We start from the raw sequence: 27,769 nt of genomic DNA on the forward strand, positions 1-27,769 counted from the left end.
TAGTTGTATTTAGTCGTAAATTAGTGTTTTTTTCCCTTCCCTTTACTGTGTGTGTGGTTGAGTGTGATGGCCGAGGGCCCTAAGGCCATTTTTCAAAATGTGCTGAGTGTGGTCATAAGCTGTCCCCAGCAGATGGCCACACTCAGTGCGTTCTCTGATTGGGGGTAGCCCACTTAACATTGGGCTGCCAGATTTGTGCGGCCTTTAACCCCTGGGCTCTGAGGGACAGGAGAAACAAGCTAATCCTGGCGGGACTCTTGCCCCCGGATTCTTCTTCCTCCTCTCCCTCAGTGGTGCCAGTCACGGCTGAGACTGTCCAGCCTTCAGCTCCCCCACCCCTGGCTGGGATTCAACCTCTTGCTGCTTCCCAGGGAGAGGGGGACTCTTCTAGTAAAGAGAAGAGACATAGAGAGAAGGAAAAGGAGAGGGATAGGTACAAGAGCCATAAGCGGCGGGCCGAATCAGTCCCTTCGGCCCCGCCGGCTAAATTGACTTGTTCCCCCATGAGTGTTTCCAGGTCTTCCCCCTCTCGGCTCCGTTCTCCACGCTTCTCTCCGGAGCCGGAGGAGGAGTCCCGGTCACCTTCGAGGTCTACCAGGAGTCTGTCCAACGCAGATATGGATCGGATGATGTGTCGATTCCTGCAGGCCCAGATGCAGATGGGAGTGCTCCTGCCCCCCCCCTTCCGGGAGGGAGCTCGGCCCCTTTCTTTGCACCCATTGCTCCTTCTCCAATCCACTATCGGGTTTCGGAGCCATCGGATCCAAGTCGTCTCAGAGCCGGGGAGTTGGCGCCGATAGTAGTTGCTACTTCGACGCTGGCCTTACCCTCGAGTTTATCGGGTCATCTTTCGGATCTGAGCTCTCGGGGCCAAGAGCCAAGCTTCGGATCCGCAGGGGTGAGTGTGTCTTCAGCTCCGTTGCTGTCGGAACACACTTCCCTTTTGGGTCCGATTGCGTCAGCTCAGACACCGGTCCTCACATCGGAGCCGAGGGGACTGCTCTCAGAGCCAGGGGAGAGTGGTTTGCCTTCGGCTTTCGACATGGTGGAGAGGGTGCTGTCGAGGAGTTTGAGGTCCCCGGTCCGTGCTACGGATCCACCCTTCACTCCCTCGCATATGGGCCTGTCTTCCATCGTCCGGCCCCAGGGACAGCCTGCGTCTGCGCTCCAGTTAGTTCCCGTAGAGGAACAGGACCCCGTAGGTGAGCCCTCCTCAGACAGTCCCACTGAGGAGGTCCCTCACAAATGAAAGTGTAAGAGGAGGAACTTGGACTCCCCCGAGTCCCTCATGGAGGACACGGACTTAGAGGAAGGGGAAGGTTCCCCCAGGTCACCTCCAGACGACGTCTCCTTTGGAGACATTATGGAGATGCTGCACATAAGAGGGGGGTGGTCAGCCCAGAAACCTTCCTCGGATGAGTCTGTGTTTCTGGAGGCGTTCGACACAGGCCCGTCTACCTCTTGGATGTCCCCCCCGGCCGACCCCCTGGTAGACTTGATTACTACCAGGGCTTGGAAGGAGCCGGACACTGTGGAGCCAATCCCTAGGAGACTGGATAAAATTTTTAGTCCTCCTCCTGACAAGCCGGCGTGGAATAAAGGTTCCCCGGTAGATGCCATGGTGGTGGCGACTGCCACCAAGAAGGAACTGGCACAAGAAAGTTCCTCGGCCCATTCTCCTGATAAGGAGTCTCGGACGATGGACCGTATTGGAAAGCGGATGTTTGCTTCAGCCACCTTTTCTATAAGGGCGCTGAATTATCTGGCACACGTGATTAGGCTTCAGCGGGATCTGATAAAAGAGTACGCTGGGTCTCCCCCAGAGTCCATGGTGGCCGAGGACAAACGGACCTTCTCGGCTCGCATGTCCACTCTAAAGTCAATATCTAACACTTCTATGAGGCTTCTCCCCCATGCCAAGGAGAGGGCGGCTAGAGCCAGCGGAGCAGGGGTCGCCTTGCGGCGCCACGCCTGGCTCCGTCTTTGCAACTTTGCGGAACCCTTCAAGGCATCCTTCGCGAATGCTCCCTTTGACGGTTCTATGCTATTCGGCAAAACAGTCTGCGACACGCTACTCCAGAGCGAGAAAGACGGGAAGATGCTGTCTGTTGTCGCAGTCCACTTCTCTGCTCCTCAAAGGTCCTTCTCAAGGAACCAGAGAGGACAAAAGAAGATGTGGTTCCGGAAGTCTCGGCAGTCCCATCCCGCTCCGGACCCTTCATCCTTCAGAGGCAGAGGAGGACAAGGTGGACGCTGGCCTAGAGGCAGAGGGGGGCCGAAGAATTACGGGTCGAGAGAACCCTTCTCCAACCGACTCGCGCAGCAGCCCTGAGGGGTTGCCCGACTATCCCTCTCTGGAGGCAGTCGGGGGGGCGTTTTTTGGCACATCTAGCAAGTTGGGAGTCCATTACTACAGATCGCTGGGTGCTCCAAATAATATCCAGAGGTTACTCTATCCCCTTCCTGAATCTTACCCCGCTAGCGAAGCACCTCCCCGATGTCCCACCCAATCAGAGGGAGGCGGCGGCTTCAGAAATAAAGAAGTTACTAGAAAAAAGTGCCATCCAGCACGTCCCCCCAGAGCAGTCCGGGTTGGGCAATTACTCCAGGTTCTTTTTGGTGCCAAAAAAGACGGGGGATTTAAGGCCAATTCTCGACCTGTCAACTTTGAACCTGTTCATTGCCAAAGAGAAATTCCGGATGGTCACTCTACAATCTATTCTCCCCCTTCTGCAGGAGAATGACTGGATGTGCTCCATAGACCTCAAGGATGCGTGCTACCACATTCTCATGGACAGACGATCCAGGAGGTTTCTTCACTTTAGGCTAGGGGCCAGTCATTATCAGTTCAGGGTTCTTCCATTCGGCGTCACCACAGCCCCCAGGGTGTTCACCAAGGTCATGGCAGTTGTGGCAGCAGGGAATTCAGGTCTTTCCATACCTAGACGACTGGCTCCTCACCGCCCCCACCAGACATATCTACTCTGTTCTGCCAGGGATTATTCTTTACTCTTGGCCCATCATCTAGGCATTACCATACATTTCAGGAAGTCATCTCTTCGTCCTGTTCAAGTTCTGGATTTCATAGGGGCCAGGATAAACACGCTTCAGTCCAAGGTCTTTCTGACAGTGGACAGGTTACACACCTTGTCACTCCATGTAATAGCGCTTCTACAATCCCCAGCCCCACCTGCAGAATTAGTCCCGAGAGCCCTAGGATCCATGGCGGCAGCCATCAGCCTTTCACCTCTTGCTTGGTTGCACATGAGAGTCCTTCAATGGACCCTTCAGGTCCAGTGGTCCCTCCTCCTTCACCCATTGGATTCACTGATTCCCCTAAGCAGGGTTTGCAGGAACTCCCTTCTTTGGTGGCTCCATTCCCGAGAGCTTTGGGAAGGGAGACCGTTCGTGATGCCTCAACCCCAAACCACGCTGACCATGGACACTTCTCGCCTCTGGTGAGGGGGGCATTGCATGGGCAGAACCGTCCAAGGCACATGGACCCCTGTAGAGACCGTTCTGCATATCAGTCTTCTGGAGATGAGGGTGGTGCTTTTAGCGTTGCAAGCCCTTCTTGACCTTCATCCTCCAGGGACTATTGCAATTCAGACAGACAACATGGCGGTAGTCTGGTACATCAACAAACAGGGAGGAACCAGGTCTTTACCCTCTTTGTCGAGAGGCTATGAGAGTTTGGGAATGGGCGATTTCCACCAACCACTTTCTGATAGCAACGCACATTCCGGGTCGGTCCAACATTCTAGTGAACAAGCTGAGTCGTTCTATCCTCACACCTTACAAGTGGTCTCTAAACCCCTTAGTACGAAACAGATCTTCCTCAGATGGGGTCAGCCTTGCTGCGATCTCTTTGCATCTCCTTCAAATGCAAAATGCAGCAAATTTTTCACTCTAATCCCCCACCGGGGGAGAGTCCCAGAGATGCTCTGGTTCATGTTTGGCCTCCCAGTCTTCTTTGTGCTTATCCTCCTCTTCCGCTAATGATGAAATTTCTGCAGAAAGCTCATCAGTTGGGGAGCAAGATAATCCTCATAGCCCCATTCTGGCCTCGCCAGATCTGGTTCCCGTACCTACGGTCTCACATCATAGTTCCTCCTTGGGTCTTAGATCCCATTCCAGATCTGATCTCTCATCCTGCGGGATTGCAAACTCCGAACCTGGATGACCTCAAGCTCACGGCTTGGATGATCCAGTTCCACTAGTGGCTAGGACTCTCGGTATCTCGTCTTCTGTAAAATCTATTCTGGTAGTGGCACATAAACCTTCTACCAGGAAGATCTACAAGAGTAAATGGAAGCGTTTTTCCATCTGGGCCAAACATAGGGATTTGGAGCCTTATACAACTCCCATTCCAACAGTTCTTGAATTTATGTCCCACATTTTCCACCAAGGGGCCAGTGCTTCTACTGTCAAGGTTTCAGATGTCTGCTATTTCTCATTTCCACATCGGGGACAACCTTGGTCCCTTAGCTTCTGCTAAGATATGCAAGACATTTTTGAAAGGCACCTTTCTGTTAAGACTTCCGGTCAAGAATGCGGTTCCCCCATGGGACGTTAGTTCTTCAGGCACTAACTGGTCCACCCTTTGAACCTGCATCTTCCGTTGATTTAAAATTCTTATCTTGGAAAACTGCCTTCCTGATTGCAATTACTTCGGCTAGAAGAGTATCTGAACTTCAAGCCCTTTGTACAAAACCCCCGTACCTGGTCTTCCATAAGGACAGAGTATCTCTTAGGACTAATCCTTCATTCTTGCCTAAGGTAGCCTCCGAGACCAATATCAATCAAAGCATCAATTTGCCTGTGTTCTTCCCCAACTTTCAGAACAAAGGGGAATACAGACTGCACTTGTTGGATGTGCATAGACAGTTGTGATTTTACTTGCACAGGACAGCTGCTTCTCGCAAATTGGAGCAGCTTTTCGTGTCTTTCGCTAAGCCGTCCTTAGGCAAGCTTATTACGAAAGGTACCTTAGCTAGATGGATATCCCACTGCATCTTACAGGCATATACAGCTTCCAGTCGGCCAGAACCCTTGGGGGTTCATGCTCACTCTACCCGTTCTATGGCTACCTCTGCAGCATTTTGGTCAAGAGTTCCCTTAGATGACATCTGTTCAGCAGCTACTTGGGTCTCTTCTCATACCTTCATTTCTCATTATAAGCTGGATCTGATATCCAGAGATAGGGCAGCCTTTGGCTCCGCAGTGCTCCAGAATATCCTTGCTTGAGGACCTCCCAGGTTTTTGATAGCTGGGGACTCTGTCCCACAGGTTGCTGAACAAATGAAGTTAACTACTTCAGATAAAGAAGTTATGTACTCACCATAACGTTCCATCTGAGTAGGTAACTTCATTTGTCAGCAACCGACCCCCCCTCCTTCCCCCTAGCCTGTTTCGTGGTCATATTCATGACTGAATGTTTTCCTTCTGTCACGCATCAGGTTAGTGTTTCTCTTTCGAGTATGTTTGACTGTTTTTGGTGGATAATTTGGCAAACTCGATCTGAGGACTGGAGGGAGGTAGCAGGGTATTATGGGTAAGGGGGAGGAGCTGAGAGCTGAGATCTTTAGCTTGGAAAGCTGCCGGCTCAGATCCGGGGTCGGATCTGATACCCACAGGTTGCTGACAAATGAAGTTACCTACTCAGATGGAACGTTATGGTGAGTACATAACTTCTTTATTTATTCAAGTCATTCACAATGTCACAGAGACTTTCAAATAACACGTGAAGCCCTAGCAAAGATATTCAGTGTATGAATGTCATGATTTGTTCACTAGCTTACAGAGTTTGCCAGGAGATAACCACATACAAGTAAAAGTCCAGCATAATGCTAGCCATATCTGCTGAAGGCAAAATACCTGTAGCACTCAAAAGTAAAGCTTTGCAGGGGCTTAAGAGAATGGAACACTTGTGCATTAAGATCCAGTTAGAGTCAAAGTAATGGATGAATAATATGGTAACTTATAAGAATGGTAGTATGATCACTGTTATAAAAAAATGTAAAAATCACATTTGTATTGATCTGCCATATCGAATAGAATGACTGAAAGAGAGTATTACCTTTTGCTTATAATAGAAGTGTTTTCAGGAATGTCGGATACAAAATTTGTCTCACTATTAGTTGCAGACCAGGGTTTGTGACATATAAGATTACACAAAGCAAGTTCCAAACTCTGTATATTTAATACACCAATAGTAAGAGAGATTTTTTAAAATACCATTTGATATTTTATAAATACAAGAAAAGTTCCCGGGAACTGTGTTCCAAGTAATGGTAGGCTTAGAATGCATTGAAAATATAAATTTTGACCTGTCAGATTAGGAGACTCAAGGGGACCATGGGCCAAACAATTCTGAGAATGTGTGCATATATCAATGCAAAAAGACAGGCAGCTATTGCAGAGGTTTCTAGAAATGTATATTACAAGCTTTATACTTAACATAACTGATATAACTATGCATATTCTTTATATTGATCACTGCTGCAGTAGCCTATTGGTTATACCCTACTAAGGAAATAACAGGTGGCCAGCTTCCAAAGCTTCAAGGCAAAGTCTACATTCCAAAACTAGTAGTCAGCTGAAGCTGAGCTGACTAAAAGTCAGCTTTGGGTCCTAAGCCCTTAAGAACAGTCTTACTGCCAAAAAGAGTGCTCTTCTGTGGGCTTTCAAGGATCGACAGTCTGCTAATACTGTACCATTGCTAGACAGATAAGTTCACTTCAAGAAAAAAAAAACTTCCACTTTATTTTTTTGTTTTTAATGATTGTCATGTGACTTTTACTCATTTTTAAATGGAAGTACTACTTTTTGGTAAAAAGTTGTTAAAACATATTTTAAACTATTTTTCTGTGGTGAAACTTGTGTTATTTTACTTTTGAAGCTTTGGTATGTGTTTAAAGTACTGTGTTTTATCAGGAAAAGGTACTTTTTTACAAATTTCCTGTTTGCTAACTATCGTTGCTAGGCTTGGAATCAGGCTCCTTTTTCAACTTAACTATGTTCCTTGGTTTTTCCTTCTAGCCACAAAACGAAAAAAAAAATATTAAGGAACCTATGACACTACAGCAGGCTGCTGCTGAAGTACCTCAGCCACAAGTGGGGGACACAGTGCTGTGGCCAAAGCTGCTTCCTTGCACCACTCATCAAAAGAGTGTTAAAAAGCACTTGGAACACATATCTGGTGGTGTACCCCTACAGCCAACATGGACTTGGGGTTAGACACATCCTTTGTGGCTGTTGGAGTGCCCTTGAGTGGCAAGGGAGAGCCACTGTTGTCAGCCATGATAGAAGTTGCAGAGAATGCTGCGCTGTCTAACCAGAAAGCTATGTCTATCACTAGGGAAACTTTTGTTGGCAGATCTGTGTCTTTCTTCAGAAATTCTTGTCAAAAAAGAAACAAAAACGTCAACATGTATCTTCTTCTGTCTCAGTTACCCTAGACAGTGGTAATTTAATTGACTTAGCTCAGTGTTTAGTGTAGATTCTTGACTCTTCTTGTATGTCTGTTTCAGGTAAAAGTAAAAGGGATTCTTCTTCTGAAGAGATTCAAGACCTTGAACCTTTAAATAAATATGAAGGGATAGATTATGTGTTGTCTCCACAGATTTATAATTTGGATTTTGAGTAGACTGTGGCTTTGACCAGTCCATTTATAGGATTCTCTTTCTCTTAAGCTATTTCCAGAATGAATCAGTTGTTTCAGTTGGAAAACAGTGATGTATCCCAGTCCTTCGAGAAGTATTATAACTTTTTACAACTTGAATTTCCAGAATTACTCATATTCCCCCTGTTCTTTCCACTTTAGAGGATGTCTTTGTCACAGACTGCAAGTTTTTAACCGTTAACCTGCTCCCCTTCCCCACATAAAGCAGATAAACTATATAAAGGGCCTCAATTTAAGTTTTTATATACTCATCCCAGACAAAGCCTAGCAACTATTGCTTTAGTGAATACTGCTGCTGCCAGACATTTGGTTAATACAAATCCCTCTCATTCTGACAAGGAAAGGAAGGTTTTTAACAATTTTTGGGGAAAAAGTGTTCTTCTGTAACACTTGTTTTTAGAATTCTCAGATGTCAAACTCATATACTGAAATTTAAGCTTGCCTCTTGTGAGAATATGAAGAATATTTTGGCATCTGTTTCATTTTGTGAGGAGAAATCTGCTTTGTGTAATGGTCTTGTCTGTGTCTCAAGTGACTACTCATACTTTGAAATGTACATATGACTCTGCTGATTCCACCTCCATGACTGCTGCCATTGGAACTGTTATAATGAAATTTGCCTGGCTGCATTCTCAAAGCATTCCAAGAGGATGTCAAAAATGAAAAATTTAATTCCTCCTTGGATAGAGAAGTATTTTTTGACCTGCTGCTGCTCTACTGCAGAGGTTATTAAAAGTGTGATATGGGAAGCTGATTCAAAAGATCGCTCAGATTTTTCAGTCCTGCTTCTTCAGGTTTGCCAAGAGATTCAATGCTTCCTCTACAACTTTCTACCAGTAATCCCTGTGCTCCCACATCAGCATCCCTTGACTTTTCAGATTCCAGTTTTGGGGTTTGTAAAAAGTACGATTATGTGGTGGACACCAGATTTCTCAGGATCCAGGTCTCCCATTCTTCACATCTGCTCCAGCAATGTCAGCCACAACAGACGTCTCAGACTTGACTTGGTGATCAGTTTCAATTGGAATAAAAATGCAGGATCTTTGGAATAAGAAAGACCGACCAAAACACATAAACATGAAAATGATGTTAGCTCTTGGAAATGCTCTCAGCTCTCTCACTCATCTACAGATCTTTACTGACAATATCATCACAGTGGTGAGGTATATAAATAAGCAGTTGGGAACCAAATCTTACCCACTGTGCAGAGTAGCCATGGTAGCCTGGGATATAGTTTTTCAAGATAATCTCACTCTGCAGGCATCTTACATACCTTCGTAGAAAAATTGTGTGGCAGGCAGGCTGAACAGGACAGACCCTCATGAATGGAAACTGAATCAGAGGGATTTGATCTATCTGTGGGAAACACCTCAAATAGATCTTTGTCTCCCCACTAAACAATCATTTGGCAACATTCTGTTCCAGAACTTCACACAAGAATGTCTGAAAGACGGGTGCTTTTTTTTTTTCCTTGGACAAGAATGTTCCTGTATGCTTTCCCAACATTTATACTAATATCCAAGGTAATTCTGAAGATTCAGAATAACTCCCCAAAGATCATTGTGGTGACTCCCTTCTGGCCAGAGGCAATTACCACAAGCTTCCTCACAGACTGGATTTACTCACACAAAACCAGTGGTGTTTGATACATCCCATTCCTAAAGAACTACAACTGACTGTCTGAATGATAGAGTTTTAATACGTTTTAGGCACCTTTTTTTTCCTGATACCCACAAAGTAAGATTTATTTTTAAGTCCATTGTCTTATGACCGTGGTCCATCATTGTGGCAACTTCACAAATGCTGAGTCACTAGTCCAAATAAGGACCTGGTGCCTATTATTGAACCAAATCACACTGAGAGTTTTGTCTTCTATGTTAGGTGTTTTAACTCATTGCTTCCTACAAGAGAATAGTTGTCACAAAAACAGAGTTTATGCGTGTCCTGTAAGAGTATACATCTCTGTACAGGAGACTTCTCCATGCTCCAGAAATGAGTATACTTGTAACTGTTTTCTGTTTCTAATTTCTGAAGTCCTGGTAAAGGTACGTCCATAAAACTAAAGCATCTACAAGCTGACATGATTTCCTAAACATGACAGCGAAATGGTCAGCCATGGCTCGTCTAGAGCTGATGTTATTAAGGATTGTTTACAAAATGTTATGAAAAAATAGGACACTTTTCTATGTTAACATTGGTAATGTAAAAATAGATTATGATATGGTCATGGTGGTGGTGCTGTATTCAAGGAGCGAATGTTAGTGAAAAATAACATTAAAACATAGTGGGTAATGTGAAGACATTCTGAGATATAAATGCTGTTTTGTTAAAGCAGTTATGACTGTCACATATATTTTCATAATTGCATTAATTTCATAAAAGCTATGTGACTTAAAGGTGAACAAACATTGCTATGTTACACAAAACATTAAGGGTCACAGTGTTTTCACTGACACTTGTCATCTAGCACAAATGGTTTTGTAGATTAATATTGTTTTGAAATATTGTGAAATTATTCTGTGCATAATTTGCATAGATTCAGTAATATCACAAAATAGCAGTAATAGCAGTATACTATCCCATCTTCTTATACATCATTGGAATGCTCTTGAGCAGGTAGGCAATTCCATCTTATATCTTGGATCTATCTTGCATATGTACAGAAATATAACCCTTTGTTTGTCAATGACACTATTATTTGGCAATTGACGGATATTATTTGTTTCATAAATATGGGGTGGCCACCGTGGTGCAGCAGTTAGCGTTGCCACCTCAGAGCAAGGGGTTCTCAGGTTCGATCATCGGCTGGGGTGCCTTCTGTGTGGAGTCTGCATGTCCTCCTTGTGGTCACGTGGGTTTCCTCCGGGTGCTCCGGTTTCCTCCCATAGCCCAAAGACATGCTGTAGGTGAATTGGACACTCTAAATTGGCCTTGGGTGTGAGTGTGTGCATGTGTGTGCCTTCTGTAGAAGGTTGGGCGCTGGGCTGGCAACTCAACACTGTAAAACTCCACTGCCAATCATGAGCGGACAGGTGATCCGCTGTGGCAACCCCTAACCGGGAAAAGCCGAAAGAAGAAGAAGAAGATTTGTTTCATAAATATGCAGCAGGAAATCAGCATCTACAGACAGATCCTTGATATTAACAACAGTGTATAACCTGATATTTATCAAAGAGCTATCATAGATTACATTTTTTGTAACTCAGACCATTTATCAGATATTATAAATCTAATGAAGTGTGTTTTCAGAAGAGGATTTTGGTGAAAAACTCTCAGGAAGCAAGTAGTTTCCTGTCTTAGATGATCTCAGGAAGCAAAGGCGTTAATTGACCTCCTGCAATTCAGGATTAAATGAGTTAAAAATTTGTTCGTAATTATAATGGATACTATTTTCTATTTTGCTGTTAATCACAACAGATCTACAACAAGGAGCAAACACCAGTCAACATCAGGGGCATTTATGTCTCCTACAATGAGGTGGTCATTGCTTGAAAAACAATTGTGAATGCTGTATTTGAACTGGTTATCCTGCTCAGACTTTAGGTTGGGAGGTCTATAAAAAGAGCAACATCCTATTTCACCCTTCCTAAATTAATCCTAACCACTAGCATTTCTAAGTTCTCATTAGACCATGGGATAACTGATTTGATTCAAGTTGATATGAAAATTAAAATACACACTTTTTAAATTCTGTATAAAGTATGTCATTTGAATCCTGGCAAGGGTTACACTGAGCTATTGTTTATACAACTTTATTAAATTATCAGTTAAGACATAGGCAAACATACATTATCAGAAAAGAATGCATTTTAAAATGTTTCCATTGTAATACAATATGCACCACATATATTTTCTTTGTTACTATCATCAATCCAACATTACAAAATATTTCTGAACTCCTGCCTTCCCTTAAAGCTCACTCCTCCTGAACAGTATTATGCATGTATTGTTCCCACAATTTTCATTTATTTCTATGTAATTTGCTCCTTCCCCTTTTCTAAAGATCCCACTTTCATTTCTTTTATAATAATATTCAATACCTCAAATACAGTTGGTGTAGACTTTGATTTCCATTTTCTAGTAATTGCTTTTTTCTTTGGCAGCCAACAGAATTAAGCTTAATAAGTTCTTACTATGCCTAGGCAATTCAGATCCTGTATCCCAGCTCAAAAGAGTAAATGTGATGTTGTCCTATATTAACTGGTTGGGTTCAGAACCGATCCTTGGTTCTGACTCAGCCTTATACAAATGCTTGAGGTCTTCCACTAGCTCATGGCTGAAACCCATATTCCATCATCCTCTAGTAAGTCTCCTCAGATCTTGTTTGCTGATAATACAGTAGGTACCAGAATAACACTCTAAATTACCTAATAGAGTACCGAAGAAGGTCGAAGCACATTACCAGTTGTGTACTCTGGGTCCTCCAAGAGCCCAAGGCTGGGGGAAGGAGGGTGGAATGTAAGAATGAAGGCGAGGTGGACAACACACATGGAACATTATGGTGACTACATAATTTCTTTATGTGATGTTATCCTATCTCGCCTTCATTCTTAACTGGTTGGGACAATATCCCTAGCACCATCATTCTTGGGTGGCTCAAGGGAGAATATTCTTCAAAACAGTGGACCCGAAAGAGGCCCTGTTCCTGGAAGCCAAATCGACTTTGTAATGAGTAATAAAGGTATGAGGCCTTGCCCATGTTGCTGCAATACAAATGGTATCAATTGATAGTCTAGCCCGAAAAGCAGAAGAGGTTTCTATGGCTCTTGTAGAATGACCTTTAACTTTATAGGAGAGCTCTTTGTTTTAAGATTTGTAAGTAAAGGTAATGCAATCTGACAGCCATTTGGAAAGTGTGACTTTGGACACTGCAGCACCTTTCTTGGAATCTGAAAATAATACAAATAATTGGTCAGATTTTCTGAAGTCCTTTGTCCTCTGTAGATAGAAACGTAATTGTCTATGTACATCTAGTTGGTTTAGCATGTATTCTGCCTTGTTGCCACAGTTGGGGAAAAATGGCAATTCTTTAGATTGGTTTAAATTTGACTGAGAGCATACTTTGGGTAGAAAGGATGGGTTTGTTCGTAGGGGTACCCTATCTTTGTGAAAAAGCATGTAGGGGGGCTTTATAGACAATGCTTGTAGCTCTGAAACTCTTCTAGCAGAAGTGATGGCTATCAAGAGAATCATTTTCCAAGTCAAGTATTTTAGATTACAGGATGATGCTGGTTCAAAGGGGGAAAGAATTAAATGGGATAAAATTAAATTCAGGTCCCATGGTGCTGGATTGGCTTTACTGGGTGGTCTTAATAAAATAGTGCCCTTAAGAAAGGACTTCCAAAGTCTGTGGGACATCACATTCGGTCTTGATTCACCTAGATGGAAGTTTGATATCACTGCCAACTGAACTCGAATAGTAGCTGCAGCTGCGCCTTCATTAAATAGCTTTGCTATGAATTCAAGAATTGAGGGGATTGGGGCAAAGAAGGAGTTAATGTGATTATCCAAGGCCCAAGAAGAAAATTTATTCCATTTACTCATATACAACTTCCTAGTTGAAGCTTTATGAGACGAGATCAGGATATGTTTCACAGACGAATAAAGGTTAGGGAGCCTGGCTATGTTTGGAATCAGAGCAGCCAAGGTGCCAATTTGAGAGTTTGAAGAGAGGGGTGGAGCATTCCTGATGCATGAGTCAGGAGGTGTGGAACTGGATCCAGAATCCATGGCTCCTCCTGGAGATGAGACCAAAGGAAGGGGAACCAGATTTGACGAGGCCAGTATGGGGCGACAAGCATCAGATTCTTTCTCAAGGAACTGGCTTTCTGAAGAACTTTCAGTATTAGCAGGAAGGGAGGGAAGGCATAGTAGAGACCTGAGGGCCAATCGTGTACACGTGCATCCCTTGGTGACTCCCCCGGAGGGGGGGGGGGATCAGGGCAAAGTATCTGCTGCACTTGGCAATCATGGAAGTGACAAAAAGATTGCAGCATGGCTGGCCCCCATATGCGGAAAATCATTTCCACTACTACTTGTTTAAGGGACCACTCGTGAGTCATTAGAATCACTCTGTTGAGTTTGTCCTCCATCATGTTGGATTTCACTGAGATGTGCGTTGCTACCAGGAAAGCACTGGGAGGAGGTTCTCAGGACCTCTCAACAAAGGGGGTAAGACCTGGTCCCTCCTTGCTTGTTTATGTACCATAAAAACTGACATGCAGAAGAGAGTCTTGGAATGCTTGCAACACTAAAAGCACTGCTCTCATCTCTAGGATATTGATGTGCAAATGGGCCTCATGATCCTGCCAAATGCCTTGGACGACAGGATGGACAACACATATGGAACATTATGGTGAGTACATAACTTCTTTTTTAATTACAGCCATTTGCTCACCCAATATTTCTGAAAGAGTACTCTGTATGGATTTTTTAAAAATCTGCCAACTTATACTCCCAAAACATATGTTGTTAGTTAACTCTTTCTTCTTCATCACACCACCAACATTTGCTATCTACCTGAGCAAAAATTCTTTGAAATCTGCTTGGGATATAAAAAGGTCCATGCAAACAATTCCAAAGATCCTACACTTTCTGTATTTAGTTGCATACTTTGAAGCCATTTATATGTCTTCTGTTGTTTTCTTGTAAATTGCTTTTCTAGTGTCTCATCCCATTTTTTCTAACCACCTCTTAATTCTTATAGTTATCATGCAATATTTTATATGCTGTGCTAATTATTCCTTTGTAATGGCTGCTTCTGTTCTAGATTCAACTAAAAGCTCTACCAGAGTAGGTCTTTCACTTAAACTTCATCTTTCCCTTTCTCTTTGCCTGTACTCTGAGATCAAGCCCTGGCAAGGAAGGCAGTTTCTAACCTGATATCCAGATGTCTTCTTGGCCTCAGCCCACTCTATTACCTTTCTTGCTTGAGTTTTCTGCCAATGTCCTGGTTAAGAGAAGTCTTTTTAATCCATACTCCTAAATACACCATCTTATCATGTTCTCATAAAAAAGGGTATTGCTGAACCAATTTGTGTGTGGGTAAATAATTTATGGCTATAGCCTTTGTTTTATCTTCAATAATTTTATATCCTGAAAAGACCTGAAACTGTGTAAAATGTTCCACAACACTGAGATATCTTTTCCTGGCTTTATCAGGTACAAAATAATATCATCTGTAGATAAAGCCACATTTTTTTGATTACCATACCAATTATATCCTTGTATTTCTGAGTCGCTTATTTTCTTTTCCAATCGCTCTAAATATAAAGCAAATAACAAAGGAGAAAGAAGACAACCCTGCTTACCTCTCAATCTCTTTGCTCAAGGAATCTGGAGAAAGCCAAAAAGAATGGGGAACAGAGGACCAATATTAGTGACAAATTTGAAATATTGCTCTTATAATGTTAGAATGTTGATAGGATAACAGCTTTTGCATTAGCATGCATTTTCTGAAGGATAAGAAGGCTGAAACTCGGTGTCGGATTATTCAGTGATTTCAGTCCTCAGTGAGTTAGCAGAAGACATAAAATTTATGTGAAACAGGCCAAAAATATTAGACAAAAATCTGGACATCCTGCAAACATCTGGGCAGTTGAGAGGTGTGTACCCCTGCCTGATTCCTCTGTTGAAACACAGCTTATCTGAGAGGAGTCCTGTAACTTTAATCCTTGCCTCTGATCCTTCTTATGCCCTTTTAATTAGCCTTATTATTGTGTCAGGAAATACAGATGCTTCCAATGAACTACTCATAAAATCTGAGCTTACTCTGTCAAATGCTTTTTCTGCATTAAGACTTACCAACAAGAGAGACATTTTCTTACATATTGCTTCCCTCTGGATCATCATTGTTCTATTAATGTTGTGAAATGTTTGCCTCCCTTCCACAAAACCACACTGTTCCATATCTAGCAATTTTTGCAACACCTTTGCCATTCTTTTAGCTAGTAGAGATATAAACATTTTATAATCGTGGTTTAAAATTGAAATGGGCCTATATGAAGCTGGGCCTAAAGGGTCTTTGCCATTTTTAGGAAACACAGCTTTCTTCCAAGATGTGGGTGTTTCCCCTTCTTTTAAAATACTGTTAAAATCTTCCAGATCTTTATTACTTTCTTCCCATCTAATTAGCAAACATCCACAGGAATACTGTTTGTTCATGGAGACTTTCCAGAAGATCATTTATACATCACTGTTTTTATCTCATCACCTCCTGTCTTGTTAGATGTTGAGCCTTGTCTGCCTCTAACCTTGGCATAATTAAGTCTTCCATAAATATTTCCATTTGTACTCTTTCTTGATTTCTACATTTCTCTGATACAAATTTTCATGAAATTTCCAGAATATCTCTAAAACCTCTATTGGATCTGTGGTAGGTTTTCTTGTTATAGGTTCCCTAAGTTTGGTGACAAACCTTTCAACATTCTGTTGCTTAAGTCATTCTGCTAGTTGTTGTGCTCTGGAGATGTTATCAAAAATAGTTGCTTAACTGCAGTCTTTCTAAACTCATACGTATTATCCAGATACACCCTTATTTTCCCTTTAGCACTCTGTATTTGCTCTGCCTATTGCTCTGTAAGGTTCCCCTTATTCTGCAATAGTTTAATATTTGTCAGCCCCTCTAAGTAATTTCTGTTACTTCTTAACCATATATCTTTCTCTTTTATTTTTACCTTATTTTTAAACCCCATTTTCATTTTATCCCAGTCACTAGCTATAACTTTTGAAGATATGTCTGTCTTCCAAAATAACTTTCAAATAATTTCCACTATCCTAACCTTAAATTCCTCTCTTTTTAACAGGTAGGTGTGAAAGCACCAGTGTCTTATTTTTACTTCATTACCCAGCATTTTATCTTAGTTTGTATTGCTGCATAATCAGAAATATTTATTGGATGTGTGTTGAAGCATTCAATGAAATGCACATGTTCCTGTGAAATATCATTTCTGTCTAGTCTGGGCCAGTTATTGTACCTTGGGGATTAATATTTAAATTCTGTCAGAGTTCCTACTACTGCATTCATATCATCTATACCAAATATATTTATACATTTCTTTGTAAATGTACCCTGTTGTCTCTTCTAGTCTCCCTAATGCATCCTCACTATTGCAAATCAAATTCAAGTCTCCACCTAAAACTAATATTCCCTGCTGAAAGCTGATTATTTCTCCCAAAATTGTAAGCTCCAGTTTTTGGTGGAAGAAAAATACATGCCATTGTAATCCTCCTCCCTTGCCAATAGCCCTTTACTACCACTAATATAACACTGTCTGTTTTTCGTCACATGTCAGTGTTGGAGCCACACTAGCAATTACAGTAATTACACCCCCTTTCCTCTATCCTTGATATTCTTCTGAATATCCATTTTGAAATCATGTCTTTGTCAAATTCACTAACTTATTTCTTTCCAAATGTCCCTCCTGTAGCACTACTATTTGCACTCTGCATTTTTTAATGTAATTCACTACTCTTTCCTTTTTATCTATACATGTAAGGCCATTCACATTCCAGGACAATATGGACAGCATAGCCATCATGATAAAAAACTACTGTTCCCAACTATTACACATGACAGTTTTTTAATGTGTATTTCAGCTTTTGTGTTACATGCATAAACTGATGTTGGCAGGCTGATGTTTGTACATTTATTTCTTATCTCCATTTGAGCCTATATCATACAAAAAACTAAATACAAAATATCCTATCCCCTGTTAACATGGAACAAACATGAGAAACTATGTACATCTTCAAAACATGAAGCTTATTTATAGGTGGAGACATGAAGGGAACAATTGCCCCAAATCGACAGTTGTACCTACAGGCATTATCTAACCTAAAATCAAGGTTATCTGTGCTAAAGCACATGCTACAGCCTGTGCTTCCACTTACACTGATTTCTGTCTGGCCTTTTCTTATCTCTCTTCTCTCTCAGATATGAAAAAACAGCTTGTACACTTTCAGGAAACATTAACTTTTAGCTTTAAGAAAAATTGCACTGGCTATCTTTAAATAAAACTAAATTGTATACTGTTCTATTAACTGCTTTAAAGTATTAAGGCTGCTATGGAAGTTATGACTCTTATTCACTTCTTATGATTTCAAACATAATTTTTTCACTGATCTGTTTGAAATTTTACCTTTAAATTTTGCATTTCCCACAGAAAAAAATACTCAGGATTCTCAAGGTGAACTGCTTGCACCTGAAGATGGCTTGTTGCTATGGAAATGTTCTCAGTAAAGAGTTCTTGTAAATTTCACTCAGAAAGAATGTACAGCTGCCCTCAGCTGCAGACATCTTGACTCCACTGAACATTTACCAGTGGAAAACAAAGTTCATTTAATCTGTTAATCAAACTCCTACTGTTGGGCATTAGACATTTCAGACTCTTTTTTGGTGAAGATGTTCTCTCAAGTGTCCCTATCCTAACAAAAAAAATATATATTTTTTTTGTAATTAGGTTATCATCCAGTATTTTCCCTTGACTTAGTGAAGTAGGCTCTTTTTATATCTAGATTTTCCCAAATGGTGATAACTTTCACAGAGCTAGCTAAGGACTCTCTTCTGGCAAAATTTTTCATTTCTCTGGCTTTAAATTTCAAGAAATGTTGTGATATAAGGCTGGAAAATGTCAATGAAAACAGTTTAAAGCTTATTGACTTACTTATTGATTTTATATTTCTCACCTCACTGATAAAGGTCTCAGTGTTGGTTCAGATCACATCATCATTACCTACCATAAGAAATAAAACCAATATCATACTTCAACGCCTCATTGCATAATAACTTAATTGCCACCACTATGTCAGTCATTCTGCAGCTTTTCAAACAGGATGTGGAAACAGTATCACATTGGATCCTTGGAAGGATGTGTCTCAACCCTCACAACATGGAATCCCCCTAGGATCTGTACTTTGTTATATGTTATTTTTTGGCACAACTGCACATACTCACTTTAAAGAAGTGCTGATGTATTTAACTGAAAAAAGGAGAAAAGTACATGACTGAAGGAGAAACAGCAGGAACAAGCAAGAGTGAATGCAAGTGGTGTTATTAAGAAAGCAAACAAACAATATGAGAAAGCAATAAATAGGTTTGGCCAGATAAAGAGCAGTATAAAGAAAGGAGTAATCCATAGAGAAAAAGGTTCATTATCAATATGTATATACAGCCACTGATATACACCACATAGGTTACTTTTGCAGTTCAGGAGACCAAGATGAAGGCAGTTCTGAGGAGGGCTAAAGAATTGTGCACCAAAGACCATATAGAATTAAAATAGCTTTATATATATATATATATATATATATATATATATATATATATATATATATATATATATATATATACAAATAACCTTAAAAAAGGAAAAGGAAGAAATGAAGAGATACAAAACGTTTTAAGTTACTCTGTTTCAGAAACTAGTTATTCCTGAACAATAATATGTAATTCAAATGTAGAAGATGGAGAGCATAGGAGAATGTAGTGATACATGTTTCATTGAAAGACTGGTATATACATATGTAGGATTTCTGAGGAGGTTATGTGCCAAAACAAAGAAGATTCTTCAAGAAATGAACTGGACAGATACCATGCCATTTTGTGGTGGTAGATAGAGTTAAGCAGTTGTTTAAACAATACATGCAGCTTCTCCACTGGGAGGGAGAGTTGGCAGACCAAACAGTCCTTACTAGCTGTCTGAATCCATGTGTTGGTGTTATTTAGTGTTCAAGCTTCAGAGTCATATTAGTTGACAAGTGATATCTAAAGTGGGATGTTCACTGATGAAGTAGTATAGATTTCCATGTCACATATGTTGCTTGTTTATTTTTGATGGATTAGATGTCGGTCATGCTTACATAGTTTATTGTTTTACTTCATCTCATAAGGATTGCATTCTTCCCCCTACACTCCACATTAGAACTGACTTATGCCTGCATCGTGCAGTTTTTTTTAAATTCATTCTGTTTTCCATTCAGCTACCTCTTCAGGATGGCTGGTCCATTTCCTTCCAACATCTTTTTTTGAGAAATGTTATGTCCATGTCTGTCTCCTGAGCTATAGCACCTTACATCTCTAAACTGTTTTCTCTTGTTCTCATACATTATGTGAGGAGAACTGTGAAAAATGGGAAGAATGTAACTGCTGTTTCAAAAAAAAATGCACAAGAAGTTGTTCCAAAGCCTATTTGAATCAGGATAGTAATGAAATAAATTGTACTTGCCTTTTTCTCTAAGGTGTAATGTTTAACGGAGAATATGCAAAATGGTATATGACTATGCATTTGCTACTGTGGAACAATATTACAGTTTTAAACATGAAACTAAACTCTGCTTCTTGACTACATAAATCTGCAGTGCTAGTCTAAGGCTTCTTGAAAGTTTCTACTCTATGTCACATGGTAATGTTGGACAATAACTTGCTAAAGGTGTCTTCCTCAAGTATATCTGACTAGAAGGACATCTAGCTTTTAAAAGTCGCAAGAAATTTTGTTTGAGCTACAAACTATTATTTCAAAAGTTAGAATTACAGAAGCTTCTGGAGTCACTGCATTGTCTGCTGCTGTATACCTTTGGAACAGAGGAAATAGTGGATCTGTTGCCTGTTAGGACTTTGCAAATGTTCTGTTGTCAATTTTATGTGCAAGCTTTTTACTCTGTGTGTTTAGTTGAAATGAAATGATTTAACTTATTTTAAGCAAATGTATTTATTTGAAGCAAATAATTTCATTATTTTACTTTGAATGCTTGTAGGCAACATTTGATTTATTAGCTTAAAGATTTATGCATTTTGTCTTTGTAAAAAAAATGTCTTGTTTCTTTCCTTGGAGGAGTGAACGCTTGAGCTAGTTTCTATCACTTAAATATTTAATGGCTGACTTAATTTAAAAGTAAATAGTAACTTGTATTCTTGTTTTGTTAATTTGAGTAACTGGTGGCAGAAGCTGCAAGTATGTGTGTGTGTGTGTGTGTGTATGTGTGTGTTACAAAATAATTCTGGCCAAGTTTCAATTTGTGTTGGCAAAGCTGCACTGAGAGGAATCCTGGTAAGACAGAGATTATAGCCCTGATCTGTACCTATGCACTATGGACCTTATTTGGGTGACAGGACTTGGACATTACCCAAGGCATCAGTGCATATTTACCATACAACTTTAAGGCCAATTGTCATTTTTATTTTTTTTAACCATTTGTGGTATTTATTCCTCATATGCTGGTTCCATTGTAATATAATAAATACTGATAACAGCAGTGCAGAAGTTAAAGCTAATAACTGTTGTCTGTGACACATTTATTCATTCTTTCTTTCTCCAGTTACCCACTTAATCCACCATGAAGTCATGGACAAAAAGAACCTATCCTATCAATTAGTGACACAAGACAAAAAAGCTCATCCTGAATGAGGCACCAACCTTTCAGAGGATACACACACACACACACACACACACACACACACACACACACACACACACACACACACACACACACACTATGCATAACAATAGACATTCTGAGTAATATATTACTTACAGCACATGTTTGCGATAAACTGACATTGAATCGGTTGATTCCCTAAATATTTATTTTATGTTCCCTTATTAACTTTTGCTTTCTCTTATTGTTTGGCTTTTGATGCACACCTACATTTTTCTTGCCCTTTTCTGATCTGTCTCAGTCATATTGTTATACTGATAAAGTCTTCAGAATTGTGCACAGTGGTCTAGTTTTGTTTTTAACAGCTGTCTAAAAAGAAGATAATTTCTTGTTTTCTACTAGTGATAGTTCCTTCTGTGTAGCTCAAGCATCCTTACGTCTTTCTTATTGACATGACTACTTCCATGTCCCTTTCATCTTTTGTTTGTGCCGGTGCTTCTTCCTTCCTAAAAGTGAACACTCTTTCTGCTTCCCAAAATGTATTATGTACTCTTTTCAATGCATTTAAGATACCATGATTTATATAAATCTTGCCAAGTCTTGTCTGATCTTTTTTACTACTTTAGAATTAAGTCTGTTGCATAAAAGTATTGTCTGAATTAGCTGGTACAGTATCTTCCATTTGTATTTGTGACAACTCACAGACAGGCAAGTGACTTAGTTCCTCTCTGTGTGTCCCAGTAAGCAACTCCCAAAACTGTCATATGAGGGGTGGAGGGAGACATTTTCCTGTGTAGGGATCAGGCCATTCTCCTTTCTGTGTAATAATGCACTTGGAGTTGGTATACATAAGTATCAGAGGTTAGGGAGATGTATTGCCATAGGAGGAGGTGCAGAAGCCTTGCCCCCCTTTCAAAAATAGTTTTTTTTCACTGATTAACTGCCTTTCAGTTTTAAAGAACAGTGATTAAGATATGGATATTCTGACCTGCTGGCGTTTCAACAGCTCAGTAATCTGTGCAGCCTAAACTTGGCTAGATGACTATTGGAATTGTATACCAAACCAAAATGAGTTCTATTTACTATATATTACATTTTGTGTATTTTTGTTTAGCCAGTGATTTTGCTGTGCTACTATCTTAGGACATACCTCAAGTCTGAGATTTGTTTATTCATTTTTTATGCATTACCATTTAGAAATGCCTTGCTAAAAACTGTATTTTCTCCAAGTCTATCAGCCCTTTCTGATTAATGGTCAGATTCCCGCTTTAACAGCTGTTTTAGGTTTGTGAAACATTACCTTTATTTCCCAAATTGAGGTCAGACTGATATCTCGATTATTTTCAGCTCTTCTGACATTGCCCATTTTGTGAAAGGGAGCGATGATGTCTAACTTTCAGTGATCACAGACAATCCCCTTCTATGATTTATTAAAAACTCAACGGTATCACTTCTCCTTTTAGGGTGAATCCTATTAAGTTCCATTGACCTATGGTCCTTTACTTTTATTTATTTATTTATTTTTAGATTCTTTCATGACCCTTTCTTCTGCGAAAGGACTGGAATCTACCATCTTGTCCTGGACACTACTACTGGCTGTTTTTAGCAAATATCCATTCTATTGTTTTGTGAAGCATTATACTTTCATATACAAAGGCTGCCCTTCACCATACCATTAAAATGTGGGTTTATGGGCAAAAAAGCAAAACTTTAGCTTCTGCTGATTTTAAAGTATTCATGGTAGAACTTAACTGGAAGAAAGTACTACAGCAATAATTCCTAGCTTTTATCTTCTTCTGCTGTGCCAGTATAACATTTCCTTTGAGTACCTGTGTTCTCAGATGGAGGTTTTTGGTTGTCTCAAGACAACTATCAGTGCCACAAATCTAGCACCATCCGTTTTACAAATCTATACAGTCATGCTCCAGTTTATTTTTTCAAGTGAACTCTTACATGTTGCTTTCAAAAGTGAACTGTGCTTCAAAATTTTAACCCCAGGTGCTTTAACTGTTCAAGATCAATGTGACGTTGAGTTGTTAGAAAATGTACAATTACTGATTTTTTCACAGATACATATAAGTGAATTTACTTTATTTTTCTCATGCTATCATAATATTTTTGTCACAAAATGCCTTTTAAAAATATTCACTTTTTTTCCACAGTAACATAAAACAGAAGATCCATAAAGCAGTTGCAGAGACATTTGATCTTGACCCTTCTCATCTCCATTTGACTAAGCCCACATTTTTCTCCAAAATGAACAGCTCTGAGGCTAAGCGAATCCACGATGAGTATTGGCACCCACATGTTGATAAGGTATGTAGAATGAAACATTAAATTATTCTACAGCTTTCTAGGGGCTTTCTTTAATAAAATGCTATAACAGCCACAGATAAGACAAAATGGTTTGAAACAGTATTCATTCTAGAGTTGAAAGCATTCCGGGCTGTTACTAATTGCATACTGAATTTAATGACAAATATAAAGTGATCCAGTATAAGCAGTTTGCACAGATGATAATGTAATTTACAGAATCATATTCCACTTAGTATGCCTTTCATCATTTGAATGTGCTGAAACTGCAGTGTTATCTACAAATCATGGTTACAGTATTAGTACTATATATTCAAATATTTTAACTTGAAATTATATTATCTGTACAGAAGGACTGACCCTATTTCTGTATATTTCTGCATTTTTAACTGTTTTTACTGCTTTATTGTACTTTGTTCTAGCTATAACGTAGTCTAATTCAGGTTTGCTGGATCTAGGTCTGTTTGTTTTATCTGAGCACTGAAATCCAGCTATCTTTTGTTGGAGAGGGTCCCCTTGGACACTTGTGACAGGAGAGTGCAGTCAAGGACCCATCTAACCAAAAAAAACACCAAAAATGTACAGGGAGGACACCAATTTAAAGTTTTTAACGTAGTCAAACTTTAATATTTGCTATTCATCAAACAAACTTTCTCAGAAACAATTCAAGGTTGTTGGACCAGGGCTCAGTGTTGAGCTTTCCAATTGGTTTAAAAAAGGTTTCCCTTAGCTGCTATGTAAGCCCCGCATTTGCACAGGTTTGCTCTTGTTTTAACTGAGCTACACAAGATTTGTCGACTAGCCACTGTTCTACTGCCAGATCAATATGAGGCATCTACTGCTTTAAACAAAAGATAAGTACCTGTTTGCTGTGTTTTTTTCACAGCTTTTTTACTGCATTTTTACTGTATTTCTGTATATTTCTGCCTTTTTAACAGTTTTTGCTGCTTTATTGCACTTTGTTCAAGTTATAGCATAGTCTAGATTCAGGTTTGCTGGGTCTAGGTCTGTTTGTTTTATCTGAGCCCAAAAATCCAGCTATCTTTTATTGGAGAGATCCCCCTTGCACCCTTGTGGTAGGAAAGTGCAGTCAAGAACCTATCTAATTCAAGGTTGTTGGACTGGGGGTCAGAGTTGAACTTTCCAGTTGGTTAATTGGGTTAAAAATGGTTTCTGTTATCTGCTATATAAGCCCCGTGGTTACACAGGTTTGTGTGGCACACACCATCACGCACGAACAAGCAATTGCGGATACCATTGTTGGTTATAGTTTTAGCTAGTTAATTTTCCCCTTAGTTAACTGCTTGTGCTCTATTGGAGGTATCTTGCGGTTGTTACTCACTGCCAGGCAAAACTTTCAGAGAAGCCTGTATGGTATCCCACATGTCCCACCACTAAGCCCATCAAAGTTTGGACATTTTTCATCTGTCCACCAACCTCACCTGGTCATTTCTGTCCTCTTTCTCTTACTGACCATACTACTGTACTGTGCACTATGGTTGGACAGTTTCCGCATCATTTCTCCAGCTTGGTCAACTTGGGCATGGGCATCTTGAGGCAATGTAGCAAATGTCTCATGTACGCAGACAACCAGCTTCTCCTAATTCACACAAATTTAGTATGTGAGAAATGCATCTGTATTAAGAACCTAGAATCCAGGCTGTCTCACTCACCAGTCAGTACACCGGACACAAAGCAGGTTGTCAGCCTACACACCTCACCTCCTCCACCAACCGCACCATCAACACCTAAACTTACATATGCAGAGGTCCTCACCAATAACCTACCTAAAGATCATAGACCTCACAAACACAAACATGCTTCACATAACACATTCTCAGTAGACCACAACACACACAAGAACCCACGCACCTGTGTCTCACCAAACAAACCCATAAGGCATAACACTATATCTAAGATCCTATTCATATGTGACTCCATTGTGAGACACACAGATGACCCACTCACCAGGTTGGATAAGGAAACGTTCATGGTTAGCTACCTGTCAGGTGCCAGGATCCGCCACATCATGCACTCACTCAAACCTCTCAAGAACAAGTACTGTTGTGACTCAGTAATAGTCCATGTTGGTGTGAATGACTTGAGATGTACCTCACTGGACTGTATGAAGAGAGAAGTGAATGCACTCTCTGATTATGTGTCCCAGGCAGGGATATCCCTAGCTTTTAGCAGCATACTACCTTCGCATAGGATAATGCCACAATACAGGCAGAAAATGATTGACTTTAACATTTGGCTTAGTTTCTGGTGTCATTCTAAGGGGAATCAATACCTGTCAGGCTGGGATGATATGGTCAATAGACCTCGATGCTTTGCCAGAGATGGTCTTCACCTGTCAACCCCTGGGATTTTGTTAACTGGCTAAGGCTCATACCTCCCGATAATGCCTTTTTAGGCAATGTCATAAGAACAAAAATCCCATTGTAAAAGTGTCCTCAAAAAACAACCTCAAGGTTATGCTTCTAAATGCTAGGTGTCTAAATCTGAAACTGCACTCTGTGGAAACAGTCCTCACCTTCGAAGATGCTGACATCTCTGCATTCACAGAGACTTGGTTTAAGGTCACAGAAAGCACCCCAGTCATACTGGGTTACAATGCCTTCCACATGTTTAGACCTCTAAATGAAAGTGGGAGAACTAAAGCAGGTAGAATATGAATATTCATCAAAGACAAATACACCTCCAGATTGGTTAAACAGAACAATTCCCTTGGACTACTCCAGATACAATTGACCATAGGCAAGACCCCTGTCCAAGTTATTGCCAGCTATAGGAACTTCTCCATGAACCAGGATACCCACACTGCCTACCTGGCTCTACTTGAGTCAGTCAAGATACAACCAAATACCCTGGTTATGGGAGACTTTAATTACTCATCCATAGATTGGGTAAACTATACCTGTACTAATGCACTTGCCCAAAGGTTGTTGAACTTCATTAACTCCAATGCCCTAGACCAGTTGGTTGACATCTGCACAAGGGGGCTAAGCATTCTGGATGTGGTGCTCACTAACATGGGCGACTGTTGCACCACCCCAAGTGTGCAGCCCTCCCTGGTGAGATCTGATTGTCATTCTCATTAGAAGTAACAATTACATCTGATCCAGCCTCAGCAGAAACTAGACTAAAAAAACTTCTCCAAAACCAATTGCCATCTGTTATAAATGGCATTAATAGTTTCATAGCTCCTGCCCCCGCTGATGGCAAGGACACCTATACTAGGATATACACTAATTCTTTATATAAACATCTATACAATTGCATTGACTCAGCCATACTGGACAGGATCAAAGTAAGATCTTCAAAAAAGAACAAACCATCCTGGTGGACATCTGCCATAAACAGGTTATGCAATATGAGAAAGAAATTGTTGTCTAAGAGCAGAAAGGAATGGTCTCATAATTGGAAGCACTTCCTCCTCTGCTTAAATAAGCAAATAATACACCTTGTAAAGCAATCTAAAGCTAACAATGAATTCAAATTAGCCTCCCTAGCAAAGGGTAACCATAAGGCATTCTTTAGCTACATCTGTAACCTTAAAGGAAAAACTCAGATTTGCGCAGAACTTGTTGTTAATGGCACCACATATACCAAACCCGTGGAAATAGCCAACCTGCTAGCGGATAGGTTCAGTGAAAACTTCTCTCCCTTGTGCCAGCCACATATAACACAAAGCATCCCTACCACCTGGGCTCTACCTGTTATCTCTTAGGAGCAAGTCTTAAACGCCCTTTCCAAAGCCAAAAACACAGCCTCTATGGGACCTGATAACATCCCTGGCTGCATTCTTAATAGATTAAAACAGAAATTAGCTGCACCGCTGGGCACTCTTTTCAAGCACAGCCTAAACACTGGTTATGAAAAACAGCTACCATCATCCCTTTACATAAAGAGAGTGCATCCACTGACCCTGGGAGCTATAGACTCATAAGTTTGACTAGCCTTATCTGCAAGGCCATGAAGAGAATCATGGACATTATCAACAAAGATATAGGAGAACTACAAATGCTTGACTTGACCCAGTTTGGCTTCGTTAAAGTGAGATCGTGCCTAATGAACTTGGTGGACTTCTTCAGGATGGTCAACAAACCCCTGGACAAAGTTTAATCTGTGCATGCAGCCTACTTAGACTTAGCTAAGGCCGTTGACACTATTCCGCACTCTGGCATCATTGATAAAATTACTCTGCTGGGGATTAACTCTTATATTGTCAGGCGGGTTGCAAACTGGCTCACCAACAGAACACACTCACAGTCAAAATAGGAGAGTAAACATCCACCAGCAGAACCATAACCAGTGGTGTTCCATAGGGTTTGGTGCTGGGGCCCCTATTATTTGGAATCTACTTCTCGGATGTACAGGCAAAAACAAAAGGTC

The 27,769-nt window shown here is 40.7% G+C and overlaps 1 protein-coding gene across 2 annotated transcripts in view; it reads left to right on the forward strand.

The window, feature by feature from the left end:
* OGFOD3 (2-oxoglutarate and iron dependent oxygenase domain containing 3) overlaps positions 1-27,769 on the forward strand; it is a 964,739-nt gene that overhangs the window by 792,225 nt on the left and 144,745 nt on the right. For both annotated transcript variants that reach the window (XM_044085017.1, XM_044085018.1), the window contains one exon: positions 23,221-23,374. In XM_044085017.1, the coding sequence (XP_043940952.1) occupies positions 23,221-23,374 (154 nt within the window). The remainder of the gene's footprint in view (positions 1-23,220; positions 23,375-27,769) is intronic.

The sequence above is a fragment of the Protopterus annectens genome, chromosome 10.part0 (genome assembly GCF_019279795.1).
Source record: "Protopterus annectens isolate FY-2018-M chromosome 10.part0, PAN1.0, whole genome shotgun sequence".
NCBI lineage: Eukaryota > Metazoa > Chordata > Ceratodontiformes > Protopteridae > Protopterus > Protopterus annectens.